Raw genomic sequence first — 21414 nt, 5'->3', positions numbered from 1 at the left:
GTTGAACTTGGCTGGACAATAAGATGCTGGACTCTATGTTTGGTATATGCTTGTAATGGGGGAATCTCAACTGAACTTGAGCTGTGGTTATGCAACAAGGTGGAGGAATCCACCCTGGTGGGAGGGTTTGGGGAGGGGTGGGGAGAATCCAAGTACCTATGAAACTGTGTCACATAATATAATGTAATTAATGAATTAATAATAATAATAAATTTAAAAAAACTAAGTTGAATGGCCTATTATTAAGTAATATAAACTAATTCCAGTAAGCCATTATCGTTGAACAGCATTATAATCAAAATTCAAAAATATTCCCATTCATGTTTTTTTAGGGTACCAAATACAACTGTGGTTAAGATTTATTTGAAAAAAAATCATATGATTTTAAATAGATGTGAACCAACAGTTAAAGCAGAACAGGTGATTACACGATTAATTTCCAAATTTCTGGCAAAGAAAAAAAGAATATGTGAGGCTAGCTTAAGATATTTACAGATCTGAAATGGAAAGAAAGCTCTTGTGCATGTTTACCCCTATTAGTGGCAATTATGTTCCCTAAATAAGTCATAAACCATGCTAAATCATCCTGCCTAAACGAAACACGTGCTTAAATCCAGCAAAATTGAGGTTATATTATTTTCATCAATTCATTAAAATATAATGTTGTTTCGTATGTGTTTTTTTTAAAGGCATTTTTTTACGTACATTATTAGTTTATTGGCATTGAATCCATCACAAAATTAAGCTACAGTATGTCTTGTGCTTAGCAACACTGGACATCAGTTCAACATTAAAGCTGAGAACATTTTATACAGAAAAGTCACCAAAAGCAGTGCAACAATGTGTCAAACATGTAACCAATAGACTATTGAATGGCCATGTGCTAAGAAAGTAAAGCAACACGTTGATCAACCTTATCTGAGCATTCATGCCTGGCAACTCAAATTCTGCTCTTCACAGGTATGGAGATCAACAATTGCACATTGTAGGGGCTGGAAATGAATTGTTACAAGTAGAAAATATTATATACAATCTCACTTTAAGTTACTGATTGAAAAGGATCAGGTTATGGACAAATTAGAAACATAACTACCCATCTGTGACAGCCACCTGTCTGTTTACTATTTGAATTTTAGAGCACATTAGACTTTCTGTTCTTCTTGCCTTCTTTCTGAAAGTTTTGAGAATATCTATGCTTTCTGCACCCTCACTCAGTTTATCTCTCATTCTAATCATTCTGTATGTGACGATATTTGGCAATAATGGACTGAGCGGCTTACAATGACTACCTTACTGAAAATATAAAATCTGTTTTATGTAGTGAGAAAAGAGGTAAGTGAAACATTACCACATGACTAAAATATGATGAAATTACACAAAATTGAACTGATATTTGAATGGCTTTTCTATTATAAGAATTCATTGAGTCAAAATAAGGATGATGTGGTTGAAAATATTATTCTATAGAAACAAAACTAATCAAAAATTGTCATGTTGCAGGAATTATTGCATTTAGGAGTCTACAGTATATCTGAAGCATACAGACAGAATTAATATCCATGAAATCACAAAATCCCAGTCTCATCAAAAACTTAGTTTGTAAAAGTACAATTTATCTAGTTTGTTCAAAATCTAGAAATAAATAATTTTTAGAGGAAGACACATCATCCTGATATTTGTGGAATACATGCTTTTAAAGATTTTGTTCTTTATTATTTATTAGCTAATTTATTTTTAGTTGCACAGAGAGAGAGACAATGGGACATTCCAAAGTGATGACATGCGGTAAATAGGGTCTTTCACTATAACGTCAACCAACCCAGTAAAATTCACGGAGGTAGAAACCATTTTTAATTCTAACTTGAAAAATAAAAATAATTCACATATATATCTTTAATTTTCTGTTCTACACATTTATACTTGCTGTAAGATAATCACTAAATATTGAAGCAAACTGTTTTAATCTTTTAAATTTTGCTTTTAATGGTGATAGACATAAAAAAGGTAATGAAGAAACTACCAATGCATTTCAAAATTTGCATCAAAGCAAGTTTCTCTTTTAAAATATCTAGAGAGCACAATTAATGACTGAACATGTCAGACAAATCACATACTAGAAGCAGAGCTCACCCAGACACTAGAGCAAATGACCTTATTGATACCTACAAAACTTTTCATTCTGCAGACAGAAAATGCACCGTTTTTTTAATCAATTCATGAAACTTTCTTCAGGATAATACCATAGGTCACAAAATATGCCTCAGCAAATTTTTCAAAAAATCAAAATTATGTCATGTATCTTTTCAGATCATCATGGAGTGAAACTTGAAATCAACAAGCCAAAATACCCCCAGAAGATATGCAATTACTTGGAGATAAATAATATACTGTTAAATGAACAGTGGGTTATTGAAGAAGCAGACATCCAGATAAAGGACTATATGATAACATTGTACAAAAATGCTCACACACTTAAAGTTATCACTCACTATATTTAAGAATTGAAATAATACACAGAAAAGAATATGTTAAAGTATTGAAACATATTTTTTTATTTTTTATTTTTTTTATTTTTATTTTTTAAGCAAACATTTATTAAACTATAATAAAAACATTCAATCAAATTACAAAACCTGAGCAAGAAAAACAAATGGCACATGCTTAACTGTCGTTGACATTCAAATAAAATTTACATTCCCAAAATATTATACAGTAATTAGAAAATACCAGCCAAAGTAATATTAGGATACTTTTACGTGCGATCTCAACAAATTTGAACAGAAGCAAATTTTAACAAAGGTAAATTTTACAGTGAAACATAGCAGTACATTAAGGATCTTAACATGTTTATTTTACTGCTATTTGACACTATGATACAAAAATAAGAGGATTTACATGACATTTTTAATAAATATCTCATGGGTTGTTGAGTGCCTTACTGGTGAAAAGAATTAACTGGCTAATCTCATCAATCCATTTTGTACATTTAGTAGGCATCATCTCTGCCCTACCTAACTCTTCATGCAATTCACAGCACACAAATTGTTATCATATTAAATACATAATCAACTCGGACTTCTCAACAACAAGGAAATTAGTAAACCATCAAATGGATTGCTTACCATACACTTTCCTCATAACTAAATAATACACAAAAAAATCAAAATGTTTGTCATCACTCTAAACTATTGCCAGCAACTGACAAAAACTGCCAATTTGCCATATTCATGTTCACAACATGCTAAATATACTCTGCTGTTACTTCATCCATGAAATGCCAACATGCCTAGAACAGAGAATTTTCACCATCTCTTGTCGTGGGACCTGACTTGCAGCAATCTATATTTAGATCAGAACTCCATGGGCACTTGATGAACTCTGCCACCCCAGCCAGACCACCCCAGCCAGGGCATCCCCGCCCCAACGCCCGGGGCCATCCCCACACAAGTTCCCCTCCATTTTTCTTTCTTTTTTTTTTTTAAGTTTTATTTCTATTGGACAGTCAGATATGAAACATATTTTAAAGAACCAAAATAAGAGTTTAGACTGAAAAACAATATAACTGTGATAAACAAGGAAAATCTATTCTCCTTGTGAGGAGCAAGATTGGTAAGGCAAAATCGGTCCTAAAAGATGAAGCCTAAAAAATAGACATAAAGAAAGTTGAAATTTTCAGCAGCAACACTATCACCATGTTGCATGAGATAATTAGATACCCTGTATAGTTGCCCAGAGCAAAGTAAAATGTTTCAACATTGTCTTTAATCTTCACCCAGTAGTTTCAAAAACAACTCCATTCCCAATCACCAAGACCAAAGATATTCTCCAGATATTGTGAATTACTCCCTGGGTTATACAATACAGAATCACTCCTGATCAAAGCCATTTGGCTAAATGAAAGCAAGTAAAGAAAATAGCTTTAAAAACATAAAGAAGATTTTACGTGAATTCATATCCTGTGAAAAAGAGTTTGCATACTTATATTTGGAACCCTACAGGCAGATAAAAGAGAAAATGGTTAAGAAAACGTATTTCAAAGTTGTTAAAAATCTCTGAAATAAAGTCAGTAAGTGCTGCAAATAAGACTTTGGATAAAACAGAGAATACTATATCCACATACACAGTAAATTTGATGACTCTTACTGGCAAGGAAAAAAAAATGTCCATGTAGGCTGAAAATGAAACATAGTCTTCCAAAACAAATTGCATCACACTCCTTAAACTTCGAGTAGTCACAGAGACCTCAGGGGACAGTACCCTGGTAATCAGGGCTGGAACCTGAAAGCCCAGTGCTGAGTACATCCGAGCAGTGTGCTTTACTAAGCCAGGTGCCATTTAATGGAGCAAAGGACTTGACCCAGTAACAGGCAGACACTTTCACCGTGGAGAGACAGACTTGTTTTGGTGTGGGATGCCACCAGACTACTGGGCCTGATACACACCCTGAAGAACACTCAGGGCATGGTGACTATGAGAACCGGGTGTGAACTGCCAAAAGCCTTCTATAGTAGTTGAAGTGTAATCTACTTCACCTCTTCCACAACCTTGAGCACAAAACCAGGAATCAAAATACTGGTTTGGATCTCAGCACCAGATTCGTAAAACCCAGCATTGAGAAAATTCTGCTGGTCCTTTGTACCAGGGCAGTATATGCAGTATGAACCTGGCTTAACTCCCCTGCACAATTCCAGGGTCTTGGTTACATATTAATTTTATATATACAGGACAGCATAGCCATTGGTTGGTAGGCACAGTGTAACCCCTCAGCAGCAAAACAGACTGCTTAGAATTTGTAGGAGCACAGGCCGGGCACGATGGCCTAGAGGCTAAAGTATTAAGTTCCATTTTGATATGTGATCAGATTCCTAAGCAAAACACATAAGAAGATATGTGACATTTATCTCGGACTTTGCTGGTACATACAAGTATACACATACTTTTTCCCCTTTAAATCATAGTCATTGGTAAATTTTCTGTTTTGTTAAGGTTCTCTTTTAATGATATTTATGTAGTGTGTATTTCTTGGAAATCACCAATTTTTATTAAAGTGTATCTGGAAGAAAGGAGGAATTTTTTTTTCTTGTAACTCTTCAAATATTAAAAATAAGTTCGATGGTGGGTGTTGTGACAAGGTACTAGGCCACTGCCTGGCACATGCATAACTGTCTCTGAGTACCTCATGAGTCCTCTCTACTCTGCTTTGGACCAAGCCAATGCATTGATTGGCAGTAATAACGGAACGAGAACCTGTAACTCTTCTGTGCACTTGGAAGGTCTGGAGTGTATTCCTGGCATCTGGCTTCAGCTCAGCCTATTTCTGATTGTTTTGGGCACTTGGGAGTTGAACCTAAAGGAGGAAAGATCTCTCATCTCCCCTTTCCCCTCTCTGAAATAAATAATACACATGTTCAGAAATTTTGACATAACGTTTAGAAATTATAAAAAAGGGCATGAAAAATATTAGAAGCATAAATTATAGTAACTAGGGAGAATAAAACCCAAATGATATTCAAGGCTATCTTTACTATTTTGTAATGGGAAAAAAGAGGAGGAGCGGAAAGAGGAAGGGAGGTAGCAAGGAAAGGAATATCGTTATGTTCTTAGAATTGCAGGTGCCGTGATGTGATGTAGTAGGTTAAGCCTTGGCTTCTGGCATCAGCATGCCGCATGGGCACCTGTTCATGTCTCGGTTGCTCCACTTCTAATTCAGCTTTCTGCTTTTTGTCTGGGAAAGCAGTGGAAGATGGTTCATATCATTGTGCCCCCTGAACCCAGGTGGGAGAGTCAAAAGATGCTGCTGATTCCTGGCTTTGGATCAGCTCAGCTCTACGTGCATGACTTCCTGTTAAGAGGTTGTCAGGATCGCTCCCGATTCCTCCCATATGCCTTTGTAGTTTTACTATTGGCTAATGTTGATTCGAGTCTGTTGTCAATGAGTTACCAGTTATGAGCCTGATAGGTTATACTTCATGTCTTCCTCACGCATTCTAGGGTGATGGAAGATTTCTCTGCTCTCCCTCCCCATTACGGAATAACATAGGGTATTAAAAGTATATTAGGTTTTACAATTCTTTGATGTAGATCATAAGCAGTCCGAATCACATTGATTGTTGATTCGTAGATTACATCACATTATCTTATTGCATTAGATACAGGCTGTTTGAGATTGAAGTAATATTGCAGTATACATGTACTATTTTCCGAATTGACCTCATTTCATCTTAAATTAAGGCAAACATGTGGTGTTTAACCTTCTGAGATTGGCTCATTTCCCTTAGCATAATGGTTTCCAGTTGGGCCCATTTGGCTACAAACAAACTGCGTTTCATTTTTCTTAATAGCTGAGTAGTTTTCCATGGAGTAAATGAACCATAGCTTTCTTATCCAGTCTTCTGTTGATGGGCATTTCGGTTGCTTCCAAGTTTTTGCAATTACTGATTGTGCTTCTATGAACATAGCAGTGCATGTTGATTTCTCATGTAACGGGTGTTTTGGATATATTTCTAGGAGTGCTATTGCTGGATCATATGGTATGTTGATTTTGAGTTGTTTGAATGTTCTGCATACTGATTTTCATAGAGGCTGAACAAGTCTGCAGCCCCACCAGCAGTGGAGTAAGGTTCCCTTTTCCCCGCAACCTCGCCAGCAAGTGTTGTTGACCGTTTTTTGTATGTGTGCCATCCTTACTGGCGTTAGGTGGTACCTCATCGTTGTCTTAATTTGGATTTCCCTTATTGTCAGGGAACCTAAGCATTTTTTTCATATGTTTGTTTGCCATTTGGGTTTGTTCCTTTGTGAAATGTCTACCAATTTCCCATGCCCACTTCTTCAGTGGTTTGTTTGTTTTGGTGTTTTGATTGTTCTGGAGATCTTTGTATATCCTGGAGATTAGCCCCCTATCACCTATGTAGTGTGCAAAGATCTTCTCCCATTCTGTGGGTTGCTTTTTTACTTTGTTGATTGTTTCCCTTGCTGTGCAGAAGCTTCTTAGTTTGAAGTAGTTCCATCTGTTTAGTTTGGTCTTTATTGCTAGTGCTTTTGGTGTCCTTTTTAGGAAGTCAGGTCCTACACCTAAATCTTGCAGGGCGTTTCCAACATTTTCTTCTAAAAGTTTGAAGGTTTCTGGGTGTAGGTTTAGGTCTTTTATCCATTTAGATCTGATCTTAGTGTATGGTGAGAGATGTGGGTCTATCTTTTTGTTTCTGCAGGCTATTAACCAGTTGTCCCAACAGCATTTATTGAACAGACCTTCCCATTTGCTTGGATTGTCATCTGTCTTTTTGTCAAAGATTATTTGGCTGCATCTGTGTGGGTTCCCTTCTGGTGTTTCTATTCTGCTCCATTGATCCTCCTCTCTATTTTTGTGCCAGTACCAGGCTGTCTTAATACCACTGGCCTATAGTATGTTCAGAGGTCTGGGATTGTGATTCCCCCTGTTAATTTCCTATTCTTCAGGATGGTTCTAGCTATTCGTGTTTTTTTTTTTTTCTGTTTCCAAATTAACCTTTGTATCATTGTTTCCAGTTCCATGAAGAATGTTTTTGGTATTTTGATTGGGATTGCGTCAAATGTATATATTGCTTTTGGTAGTACAGACATTTTAATGACATTGATTTTACCTATCCAGGAACATGCGATGTTGCTCCATCTTTCGAGGTCTTATTCAATTTCTTTTTTAAGTATTTTGTAGTTTTTTTTCAAAAAGGTCTCCTGCATTTTTGGTTAGATTTATGCCTAGATATTTCATACTTTTCTCTGTTATTTTGAATGGTACCTTGCTGGTTAAATCTTTTTCCATCTTGGGGCTGTTTGCATACACTATGACTGTTGATTTTTGTTCACTTATTTTGTACCCTGCCAGTCCACCAAACTCTCGTATAAGTTCTAGCATCCTCTGTATTGAGTCTCTTGTATCTTCTATGTAAAGGATCATGTCATCTGCGTATAGTGAAAGTTTGACTTCTTCATTTGCCATTTGAATTCCTTTAATTTCTTTTTCTTGTCTTATGGCCTCTGCGACTAGGAGAGGTCTCTAGGACTATGTTGAATAGCAGTGGTGGTAGCGGGCATCCTTTTCTTGTTCCAGATCTCAGTGGAAAGGAATCCAGCTTTTCTCCATTCAGTAAGATGCTAGTGTTCGGTTTTTCATATATTGCTTTGATTATGTTGTGAATTGTTCCTTCTATGCCTATCTTGGTTAGGGTTTTTAACATAAAGTGGTGTTGGATTTTAGACAAGGGCTCTTAACAAGAATCAAAGCTCAAGGATGTCTCCACAACATACAGTCCTTTTTTTTTTCTTCTGAGTGAACTGGGTTCTCTGCTTTTGAGACTTTTAGGCTAAGAGAGCAAAATCTACAGGATGAACTGACCTCACAAATATTCAGGTTCTGATTCTCCCAGTCTCACATCTCCATCGATTAGATCTGTACGCTGCAGACCTCCAGGAGGGTTTTACTTTTTTTTTTTTTTTTAACAAATGAATGATTTGTCAGCATTGTAAAAGAGAAATTTCAAAAATGTTAGCACAGAGCAGGGGGTATCCCAGAGTGGAGCAGGTGGACAGGAGGAGGCTTGTATCCCAACCCTGAAGACTCCCAGAACCTCACCAAGGAATATCAGTACAAGCACCAAGGACTACATCCCAACTGCCAAGGAGACCACAGGGAATTGGAGTGCCTTCGGAGGCCGAGAACTCTGAGGTCACCCACACCCATTTGGATCTACCACATGGGATGGAAGAAGTCCAAATCCTTCCTTGCAGGATCCAAGGACAGTGGAACTGCACCCAGGAGCCCTGAGCGGTCTACAGAAACAGAACAGTAAAGTTCCTTCGGGACTAGGGAAGGGAGCTTTCTTTGGTCCTTGCTTGGTTCCAACTTTGGGTCCCCACCCTCTCTAGCAATGACCATCAGGATCCCTCCAAAAACCCCTCAAAACAAGCAAACAAACAAACAAACAAAAAATCTAGAATAGATAGAGAACAACGAGGAAAGCTTAGAATCAGACAGGAAACGTTCAGTGTGGATTCACATATACCTTACTAGGTGGGACACAAACATTAGTTACTCCTCACTAGGGTACTGAAGATTTCTCTGCACATCCCTCCTAGAACGGTTCTGCACCTAAACTGTTGACATATGTCTTGTTAGAGTTATAAAGTTAGACTACCCGTAAAACAGCCAGGTTCAGCAAAATTATGCTTCAACACTATAAAATGCTAAATACTGAAATTGAAATAGACACGAGACAGCTGAATAGTAATCTATAGCCATTTTAAGGTGTATAGAACCCGGTTGTATATAAACCAATAATTGAAATGTCAATGAAGAAGTCACAGGATGTGGTTAAGAACTTGCATTCTTTTTTTTTCTTTTTTTTTTTTTTAACATATTGGTTACTCAATACTATGTCAATCAATTCCATAACATTATAAATTGTGACTGATGTTATGTTGGGGCTTTTAATTGATCAGGATGATACACTGCCAGCTCTAGCTTCAGACCAGAGATGGTCTCCCCAAGAAACCATTGAACTTACCTGGACAATAAGATGCTGGACTTTATGCTTGGTATATGCTTGCAATGAAAGAATCTCAACTGAATTTGCACTGTGGTAAATGCAACAAGGTGGAGGAATCCACCATGGGGGAGGGTTTGGAGGGGCGGGGGGAATCCCAGTGCCTATAAATCTGTGCCACATAATGCAATGCAATATATATATATTTTTTTAAATGAATTTTTCTCCAGGCTATATGAAGTCCTAAGGCAAAGAATCCAGCTTTTTGCTGAATATAATTTTTTTTTATTCATCTGAGACAAGAGAGGAATGAGGAGGGAGTTGCAAGACCAGCAGCTATGTCCAATCTCCATGAGGGATTCCTGAGGATAAGAACAGAGAGTGCAGACCGAGGGATCAACAGCATCAGAACCAAAGGGGGGTCGCCAGCAGCGTGCTGGGAGATGCTGGCAGCGCCCTGTCATCAATGACACAGGAAGTAGGGAGCCGCGTCGGCTCTGTGTGTCTTTTGCTGTCTCTCCACACCAAAAGTCATATCGGAAATGGTAGTAAATATAGGACACATGTCTCATTGCCCACCTTGCAATAAAGTTTCTGCTTTGTAAAAAAAAAAAAAAAAAAAAAAAAGAGCCCTTGTCTATATCCTTGAGGAAAGGTGGCTCTCCTATCTGCTATTTTTGAATTCTTTATTTGGTGGATAGTTAAGCTGTGTTTAAAAAATTAAAGTCTATCACTGTAGAAAATAAAACTAACAAAAAGAAGGAGGAGGAAGGGTAGGATGATAATAATGATAGTAATAATAATAATAATAATAATAATAATGACGTTAGTTCATGCACCAAAAATGAGGTGAGTTCAAAAATGTTTCTAAAGCTAAATTAAGTTATGTTTATTCTGTCTAAAAATGCTTAAACATGAATGCATAGCTTTTTTTCTAATATGAATTTTTCACAATTTCTGCTAGCCTTTTTCTATAAAGCAAGAGAAAAGCTTTGGTTTACATGGTATGACACAAAAGAAATTAAAAAAAAAAACTGGTTTGTAAAATGAACCCTTGAAAATTTGGGCCTCAAATTTTTTTGTATTCACCAAGTGGCTAAATGGCTTCTCTCTCTCTCTCTCAATCTCTCTCTCTCTCTCTCTCTCTCTCTGTGTGTGTGTTTATGTGGCAAAATCAAAAACATAGATAATATGTGTCCAGGTGCAGAATATATGGGTTCCATTTTGCCTGCCCTTTCCAAGGGGTTAAAGATCAGTGTAGCTGAAAACTCACTTTCAGAGCAGCCAGTATGTTTATTTCAGTGTGTTTCATGAAAAAATTGATACCTCAATTTTACGGTTACTTTGAAATAGCTACTTTTGTAAATTGTCTTGTTGTATTTGAGCCAAACTTACAAAAGGAGCTAAATGATTCCCTTTCATGCATCTAAGAAAACTTTGCATAAATTTCCTATGGATTGTTTCATTGTAAATTCAAGAAGCTCCATGCAGACTTATTATATTCTGAAGTCTGTTTTCAAACTGGAGAAATGGAGTTTCAAAGAATAATAAAGTTGTTGAAAGTGTCATTATTTAAGAAAATGAGACTATAACACGAGACTGTCATCCTACCTGTGCTAAAATAACAGATCTAAGTGATACCTGCTCATGAAGGTGACCTTAGTGCATGCAGAGATGTGAGACATGGCACTTGGAAGGGTGAGTCTCTACACTACGCAGCCTACTCTAGGTAGCTGCTTTGATTCCCCCGTTGCGTTTGACCATGTACAGTGTGATCTCATATCCACTGTTTTGCTTATCCCCCTTCTGAGAATCGCACCCTCACTATTTTCACCACCATCATCATCACCAACTGGTTGTGTGAGAATATAATATCAATATGTTTATTGGAAAATCTAAAGGTACCGAAAAAATATGAGAAAATGTGGAAATTCTCTTTGACTTTCCGTTACATAACTGAAATGGGAATGTCCAATAAACTCTGCTAAAAATTTGATTTCAGTTTTCTTTACCTTGTATGGTTTTTCAAAGTGTCAAAGTCCCCAGATGTTGATAGTAGTCATCTTAAAGTTCCGAACAAAACAAAACAAAACAAAAAACAAGTAAATGTGCACTGTCATTCAGAGATCCTTGCTACCTAGCAGGAACCATCTTTGGTAATTAATTAATTATACCTGTCTCTACATTTCAGAGGTGAAAGTGATTTTTGACCCCAAAACATGATTTAGTTAGTAAAATAAACTTCCTTTCAAAGATAAATTTGGAACATATTCAATTGTCATTATAAAATGAAATATCCACATACAAGTGGGAAAGCCAATGTTTTCCAATACAGCTGTGTAATATTGTAAGCTATACTGACATTAAGCACACTATTTCATTTCAGAAATCAAAAACCTATGTGTGAGAGATTTTCGAGCTCAGGTAGTAATGATGGAATAAAGAGCTTCTGTACAAACTGCCGTCCCTGGCCCTTCCATTCAGTCTTTTTTGCAATATTCCAAATCTACCAAGACGTAAACACAATGTTTCCTGTTTTCCAGTGATCAACTATAGTTCTGTATCTCCAAGTTTGGGTAGTCTTGATCTCCGTAATATTCCTATTAGACTTCACATAGTTTCTATGCCTGGCATGCCTCCAAATACACTCATTGGTTTCCCATTTTATTTTATTCACAGGTTGAATCTTCAATCTAGGAATCCAAGTTTCACACTCCTGTTGCCTAACAGCATGTCTAGAAACTGATCTCATTATTCCCAATCAACATTTACTTTGAGCTTCTAGGAATGAATGCATTCAATTTCACAGGAAACTCATTATAAATCATTTTATGCAATCAATTTTATGTATTTATTTGATTTGTGTTCATAACATTATTTATTTGTGTACCGCAGATTTTATCCCGCATAGATTTTCAACTTTTGGATTTTATTAGTTACAGCACAGTAGCACATTTCACACATCTTGTCTTTCTCAGTTACAGATCAAAATAGCATTCATGTAGTCATGTTTAGGATATCTAAGATGAACAATTATTTTGTTATATTTTTATGTGCTACTCTCTCGTGAGATCATTTCAAAATGTAGCTGTTCTATATTGTGTGTGTGTTTTACCCCCAATGGATTTCCTCACAGAACAAGGCCATATTGAAAACTACCACTAAATCAAAAAACAAACAAAATGAAAGGAAACTGATACAAAATTTTTCACCATTGCACACATAGAATCGAGCAAGCTCATCAGTCCTAGTCATTAGACTTGCAAATGTGATGGCATCATTCATAGAATCTTGGAGGAAGGAGGAAAGGTGCTCCTTCAAGTTTGCTTGAGATTTGAATTAATTCAGAACCAAGCATGAGAGTGGTGTCATCTTCAACTTGTCCTTGTAGGAAGCCGAGACCTACTTTATTGCGTGACTCTCACTGACGCCCCAAGACACAGTTTCTTGAAACCATGATTACAGATACACCTCGACTGATTGTACTGCCATGATTGTTGCTGCTGATGTCAGGATATTTGAATTAAGCAGCTTCAAAAAGAGGCTGATCTATCAGCATGTCCACATGCTGGATGTGAAACAACTAATTCTTAGTGTTAATAAAATAGATTCTACAAAGCCACTTTATGGATAGAATAGATACAAGGCAATCATTAAGGAAGCCAGTGCCTACGTTAATAAGCCACAACACTGAGACGGTACAATCTGTACTAATTTATGGCTGGAATGGCGATTACATGATGGAGGAAAGTGCTAATAGAAGTTAGCCAAACATTTTTTAATTACAATAATTCCTAACACTGCTAATGAGCAGTTTGGCAACATAAATAAAACTCAAGAAATAAATTTTAACAGATTTATGAATCAACGGTTTCCTTGTAACAGTGTTCTTCAAATTTGGGAGTAAAGAAAGCAGTGTGATTTAGGGAATAACTTGGATTAAGATTATCCCAATAGGAAGCGTTTGTCACTAACTTGAATGAAGTGGCTCTAAACCTAAATCTGTGTTGGAGACATCCAGCATGCAGGATTTATCCTACACTGTATGTTCTACCTCTGATTGATGTTTTTTACTGTAAATCAACAGAATTAAGACACTCCTGTGAACATAAGCATGCATTTTCCTTCTCTACATTTGTTACTTTAATTCAGCTTCTCCCATTTTTCCACACCTCTTCTCATACTTCATGTGATTGTTTACCTTTAAAATAGTTTCAACTTTTCAGTCTACTGGAATTATCATTTTCATAATTATTTAGTTGTTCCATAACCAAATGAAGAATTCTTCAGGTTTCTGAAATTGAGTCAAAGCTGACTTAAATTTTAAGAGTGAAGAATGACAAGCTTTCATTAGGAGAAAATCAATCAAAGAACAGCTATATTTAGAGACTCCATTTCTTGAGCTTAGGAGAGTAGAAAAATGGAGTGCCTGAGCTCACTGGCAATGACAGAGCAGATGTTACTGCAGGTATCTTCAAAACGTCCTAGATTATTCATATCCACTATCTTTCAAATATCTCCCTGGTCAACAAATATTTGAAACTAAAGAGATTTGTACTGATGCATTGTTTTGACAAGAGAAGGAATCAAATTTTGAATTCATACACATAAAAACAATGTTTGTGATCATTGTATATTAGATCTCAGAGAGCGAAGTTACAAAAGACTAATAAAAGTCTAACTACCAGCAAGGAAATAGTGAAACTCGTGTTTATGCAGAAAGCTGTAAGGAATCTATAAACTCTCTATAGAAAAGTATTTTAGTTACATCTATAAAAAAACCTATGATGATTTGAAACTGTGCTAACATAATAAATAGAATCTGAGATATTTATTCCAAGAATCAATATTTCATCATTATAAATAATAAACCATTGCTGAAAGACGTTAAATATGAATCAAATAAATGTAAAGGAAGACCACGAGTGAATTATATCCATTATATGTAAGTTATAGATTCAACATATTTGATGCAAAAAAATAGCTAAAATTTGAAATAAAATCATCTTGGGCCAGCATTGCAGCACAGTAGGTTGGGCTATGGCCTTCAATGCCAGGATCCCATGTGAGTGTTGTTTGGATTTCTGGCTGCTCCCCTTGTAACTCAGATCTCTGTCAATGCACCTGGAAAAGCAGTGAAGGATGGTCCAAGAGCTTCAGTCCCTGCCGTACGCATGAGAGATGCAGATGAAGCTCCAGGCCTCTCGCCATTGTGGCCATTTGGGTAGTGAACCAGAAGCTAGATAATGTGTATCTCAAGACTTTGCCTTAAGCATTCTTTTTTTTTTTTTTAAGATTTATTTATTTCTATTGGAAAGGCAGATATACAGAAAAGAAGAGAGACAGAGAGGAAGATCTTCCGTTCAATAGTTCACTCCCCAAGCAGCTGCCACTGCCAGAGCTGAGCCAATTTGAAGCCAGGAACCTTTTCCAGTCTCTCACACAGGTGCAGGGTCCCAAGGCTTTGGGCCTTTGTCGACTGCATTCCCAGGCCACAAGCAGGGAGCTGGACAGGAAGCAGGGCCGCCAGAATTAGAACCGGTGCCCATATGGGATCCTGGCGAGTTCAAGGTGAGGACTTTAACCACTATGCAATTGTGCCGGGCTTGGCCTTAAGCATTCTTAGCCAAACCTCAACTGCATGCTACTTATCTTTGAATATATTCCAAATATTATTCCCATAAGAAACATTTCCTGACTTCTCAAAGTAAGGGATATATAATGGATATATAATTCAACATGAAGAGCACTACATCCCCAGGTCATCATTTTTATAATCAGACACTTATTCAATATAACATTTACAGTTAAAATTTCATCATATTAGAACACATAACAGAGATTTTCTGAATAATATACTTCCCTAGGGAGTAATGAGGAAACGTTATCTTATTTTTATGAATATATTAAATAGGGGATTTTGTTGGGAGATAGATGGTTATGATGATGATTGTCCTTGCATCCCAAATCAAAGTGCTGTTTATTGTTATGGTGTAACACTTCTAATCGAACTAACATCACAGGAAACACAGTGGATGAAGGTTCAAGTAGGTGGGGACTCTGATCCATGTGACCGACTAGAATGACCTTTGCGGCTTCTGGCCCAGCCCTGGCAGCTGAGGCCTTATAAGGAGTGAAACAATAGGTGCAAGACCTCTCCCTCTATGGCTGTTGCCCTGATTTTCAAATCAATAATAAGTTCATTTCTGAGAAAATGTATTTAAAAATGTTTCCACAGCACAGATTCAACTCATTTTAAAGACTTGCTAAAACATCATGTAACTGATGACATGGATAAAAGGTCTTGGTACCAGTGTTTGGGGCTGAAGTATATCACAGTTGGAAACATTTACATGGACATTAGGAGATTCTTTGAGAAATGAGCCCGAGTTGGACCAGAAGGGTTGTTTATGTTTCAGTAAAACCTTATAAATATAAACTAAGGTAATTTTATACAGTATGCTCAACGCCCCTTAATGTTTTGACTGTGACCTGTCATGAGATAAGATATGAAAGTTCCTATTTATAGTATCATACCAATGCTCAAAAAAAATTCAGTTTGGAGCAGTTCAGGTTATTAAATGTATACTGAAGAAAAAAGTTTGAGCATGTATTCTGAGACCAGACTTAATAAAATCTAATAGAAGAACATTTGGAAAAAGTGATCATCTCTGATGAGGTAAGCATTAAAATTCAAGTGCCTAGAGTTGTTTCAAGAGAGAACTTCCTAGGAATCTTGATCCATTAACTCTTGTAAATCAGAACTCCAGACTAGCTGGTGCACAGATGATTGGCACCTCTGGATCTACGCGTGGCCAGCAGACGCTTACCATCTATACTACTAGGCTAAAAATCACTGCATTGCTGTATTTCACAGAAGGAAGCAGCTGTCACCATCGTTGGAAAAACCTGATGGTCTAGTGCTAATTGTTTGAAGAGTGAGATGAACTTCATGACAATTGAAATCCTCCGAACTACATCTTGTTACTAGAACAAATAAATAATTCTATATTCTAGGACATGTATTTTCAAAACCTTGGAACAAGGGAAGGTGTTTTATCCTGAGTGCAAATAACATGATTTTAAATCAAAAGTCATGAGTTGATTGTGAAATGCTAGTTTCCTTGACTATCAGCTTTAAATGCAATTATTGTATTCAACATCAAAGGTAATCATAAGATTTTTGATTCCCATTACTTTGTAAGCATTTCATAACACTGTTATCCTGTAGTTACAATCCATTCTGTTATATTTATGGAAATCATTGTTTACAATTTTTTGATGATGTAGTATCTTTTCAAGTGTGTTCATATTCTAAATCTTAAATCCCGGTGCTTGCGCGTATGTCAAAGATGAACAAATGTTGCAGATAAAATGCATGTTCATATTCATTAGAATTTGAGGAAGTTATTTTGGATTACACGGGTAGGCATGATGTAATTTTAAGTATCCTTAATAGTGGAAGTGGAAGACAGAAGGGAATGACAGAGAGCTGTAATACGAGAATTGTTTGACTTACCACCTTCAGCTGTAATGCCAAAAGGGGACCATAATCAATGCATTTATGTAGTATCTACAATCTTTGTAAAATAAGTAAGTAGGTTGTCCTGTGGATCCTCTGGAAAGTATAGTCCAGCCAGAAACATTAGTTTATCAAGATAAGAATATAAAAATTTTAGCCTACACCATTATAATAAAATTTTAAAATCAGTAAATTTTATCTAATGTGTTATGGTTATAATAGAAAACTAAGACACTATAGAAACTCTTCCACTTAAAAAAGAATGATGTGCTGATAAATTCATCATGAGTAGAAAACATTACATTATGGAAATGCATGTAATAAACCTAACTTACTTCACATTTAACAAACCGACATCACATTTAATAAACTTAACCTATATCACATCATATCTTAGAAACTAAGTGGAATGCCTTTTGGCTGATTGGGAGCTTCAGCCCATTGATGGCAAGAACTATGAAAAAAGATTAACTGCATATTGCCCTCATGGGAAAAGATCTAAGTTCAAAGTTGAATTCTACTTAATATATAAGTGTTCTTCACATAGAATAGTTTAAATCATGTAAAACACAGAAAATTTGGGATTGTCTCTATTGACTTTCTGAAAGCCAGGGAATCACTTTTTTTATCTGTAATGTGTAAGCAAGAACAGAGAACTTAGCATCAGACAGTAACAGAGACCTCAGCTTGGCCATGAACAAGGGCTGTTCCCCATGCAAATCATCGCTTTACCTGTGTTTTGGACTAGGAATGTCATTTACAGCAAAGGGAGATGTACAGCAAAGGCCAACTTGGTTCATTTAAATTAAAATAAAACATTGAGTTTTATGCATACCAAGTTTACAAAGGGCTTTACTTTTATCATTTAAGTATTTTAAATATAATTTCTAGCGAATTTTATTCCATTTTTTCTTCCACTTTCCCACCAACAGTACAAACAGCATGCTTGTTTCCTGTGTTTCCAATGTGAGTGACAAGGGTAAGAAAGGGAGGGAACAGAGAAAGGAACAGAGGAGATAAGGCAGAATGTCATAGCTGAATAGAGCCAGTAAAATCAACTGGATAGAAAAGATGAATAGTTCTACTCATAGCTCAATACGTTGCCATGTGTTTTAAAATTTTAACTCTGCTGTTTCAATTTCTACTACTGTAGAATCAGTGTATTGAATTTGATAAACTTTGCAGTTTCTTTAGCATTTCATATTTTAATACTTCAGTAGTAAAATAAAAGTAAAGAGAACATCATATTATGAGTTTATATAGATATGTAACTTTTTGCCAAGTATCCAATACTCTTCATTCAATTTCTGGTTTCAGAGAATGTATGAAGATGTTATAAAATAAAGAAGAGGAAAAATTGGACATTCCCTACATTTCGTCCTACATACAGAGAATACACTTTTTTTTTCATTAATATGTGGAACTTTCTCCAGGACTGACCATGTCATAGGCTAAAAAACAAGCCTCAGTGAATTTTAAAAAATCAAAATTATACCATGCATCTTTTCAGACCACTAAGGAGTGAAACTGAAGACCAATAGCTCAAAATATCCCCAAATACCCATGTAGGCAAATACATGGAGAGTGAATAATATGCTAGCAAATGAACAATGGGTTATAGGGGAAATCAAAGGATAAATTAAAAAAAAAAAGAAACAAATGAAGGCATCAACACAATATATCAAACCTAAGGACACAATGAAGACAGTGTGAAGAGGAAATTTCATCTTAAAAAATGCTTTTGTTAAGAAATTAGGAAAGTATCAATTAAAGGAGATAACCGTACATTTGAAGGAGCTAGGAAAACAGTAGCAAGGCAATCCCAAGATTAGCAGGAAAAAAGAAATAACCAAGAAAAGGGAGGAAATAAACCAAATAGAGACCAAAAGTACAAAACATTGGATTAATGAATGGAAGAGCTGAATCTTTGAGAAAATTAGCAAAATAGATCTTTACTAACCTAACTAATCAGAAAAAGGAGGGAGAAGATGCAATTCAATAGGATTAGAGACAAAAGTAAAATATAACAACAAATACTTTGGATATATATAGATTTATTAGGAATTGTTACAAGCAACTATATGCCAACAAATCAGATTACCTAATAAAAATAGATAAGTTTTTGGATTCATACATTCAGCAACATTAAATCACAGGCAATTAATAATCTAAATAGACCTATAACCAGGACAGGGATTGAATCAGAAGTAAACCCTCCCAACAAAAGAAACCCTGGAGCAGAAACCTTCACTACAGATTTCTACCAATGTTTTAAGAAAAACTTAATCTAATCCTCCACAAACTATTCCAAACAGTAGAAGGGAAAGAAATCCTTTCACATCCTATGAAGTCAATATCACCTTAATACCAAAGGCAGGTAGAGATAGAACAGAAAAGAGAACTACAGACCAATATCCCTGATAAACAAAGATGCAAAGATCATCAAGAAAATACTAGTCAACAGAATCTAATAACACAGCAAACAGATCATTCACCTGGGCCAGGTGGGATTTATCCCTGGCATGCAGGGATGGTTGAACACTTGCAAATCAATAAATGTGATTCACCACCACAGCAAAACAAAACATAAAAACTGTATGATCATTTTAACAGACGCAAGAAAGGTATTTGATAAACAAAAACCTACTTCTTGTTTTTCATCTCTTTTTCTCAAATGGATCACAAGTTGGACAGTAGATACAAGATCTACATAGTGGCTAGTAACAAACTAAGGATACTTTGTTGTTACTATTTAAAATCTATTGTTTCTACATGACAGTTCTATGAATTATAGGATTCGTTCCCTCTCTTTTCTATATCTATGTTAAATCATTCTCCATTTGTCCCTGTGTCAGACTTAGTACAAATAGAAACTTCAATAGAAAAACATCTTGCAATTTAGATACTGGATTTGCCTCATGAAATGGGAACCATTAATTCTATATTTCAAGGACCTCATGCCACTTCATCCACAGCCCAGTACAATCCTGGGAAGTGGCCTCTCCTAGATGCAAATTTTGAAGTCATTTGGAGCCAGATAGTTCTCACAGAGCCTGTCTATATGCCAAGCCTGGTCCCATTAACAAAAGAAGTAGATTGTCCAAGAAAGGAATGCAGATTCTGAAGTTCCCATGTCACATAAGTAATTGAGCATTGAAAATCAATGAAGACCAGTAAAATCATTATATTTGCAAAAGTGAATAAATTTATTATCGTCAATACAAGTAAAGCTGCATGCATTTTGATAGAAGAATTTATATATTAATGAACATTTGTTTCCAAAGTACAGATATTTGGCTCTAGATTTCATTGTTACATTCTCAAAGAACTAGGCTGTCCACCACCACTTAATACGAAAAAAAGAATGAAGAACTGATCGTAAGAAGTTTCACTTAATGTGGCATGCTAAGTAAACACTGAGATATGTTGTTTAAAAAGTATGGAAACTCAGCAAGTTGGTCTACAATAGGATGACACATTGCTTGGTGTATAACAAGCAGACTGGCAGCTCCCTGAAGCCAAGGCTGTTGGACATGAGATTTCAGATCCATAGCCCAGAGAAGGGAAGCCAGAAGCTCTACTACCTAGGGATTTGAAACAACTGGGTCTACGGCCTGAGAAGTAGCAGCTCCTTGATCCATAGCCCAGGGAACAGGAATTTTTGGATCCATAGCCCATCCAGCTACTGCTGCTGGACCCAAAACCCAGAGAGACAGGGTAAGTCGTCTCGTAGGGACTGCAGGGTCTGGAGGTTTTCAGGCGGTAGCAGGATGTCTGGCAGGGGCTGGATGCCATGCAGGACGGCTGGCAACCAGTAGGTTCAAAGCAGGTCTCGTGGCAGTCACTGTAGAGAGAGGAGCTCATCTGGTAGTTGCTGGGAAAGCAGAGGTCACTGCTGTGGATCAAGCTGCTGGGGTAGTAAGACGTGCAAGAGGAGGTTGGGTAGAGTAGGGAGCTCCCAAACGAGCGGGAGGAGAAATTTCTAGCACAGCAGTTGGAGGACATAGTGAGAGATGATGTGAGTCCAGTTCAGTGTAGCCGAGAAGACTCTGAGTTTGACTGCCACCTTTGATCAGGAGCACTTATATACTGTCAGTAATAGGTGTGGTACTGAAACAGATCATCCTTTGCTTATTTGTGCTCACTCACTACCAGGTGTGTAACTCTAATTGCATTTGAATTATTTTCCACTTAAACAGTATTTATGAGCTCTGTAATGTCAGCACCGCAGTAAAAAGTCAAAGAACTACTCCTGCGTCAGGGAAGCTGTGAGTGTTTTACTGTTAACACTGATTGCCTCCCATCCAGGAGTGCCCCTCCTTTTCCTCTTGGCATAATCTCCTAGAGTTTTGTTGCTGGCTGTTATGCATTCTC

General features: G+C 36.5%; 1 protein-coding gene across 1 annotated transcript; it reads right to left on the bottom strand.

Annotated features, from left to right (window-relative positions):
* Positions 1-20487: 20487 nt before the first annotated feature.
* Positions 20488-21093, bottom strand: LOC101528715 (keratin-associated protein 13-2-like). The gene has a single exon (XM_004588634.2). It carries the CDS (start codon positions 21043-21045, stop codon positions 20488-20490), a length of 558 nt encoding a protein of 185 aa, XP_004588691.2. The 5' UTR covers positions 21046-21093.
* Between the last annotated feature and the right edge of the window lie 321 nt (positions 21094-21414).

The sequence above is a fragment of the Ochotona princeps genome, chromosome 3 (genome assembly GCF_030435755.1).
Source record: "Ochotona princeps isolate mOchPri1 chromosome 3, mOchPri1.hap1, whole genome shotgun sequence".
Classification (NCBI taxonomy): domain Eukaryota; kingdom Metazoa; phylum Chordata; class Mammalia; order Lagomorpha; family Ochotonidae; genus Ochotona; species Ochotona princeps.
This window is presented reverse-complemented; position numbering and strand designations above follow the sequence as displayed.

Coding starts and splice junctions, on each gene's coding strand:
- LOC101528715 (XM_004588634.2), bottom strand. CDS start 21,045: ATGTCCTCCAACTGCTGTGCTAGAAATTTCTCCTCCCGCTCGTTTGGG.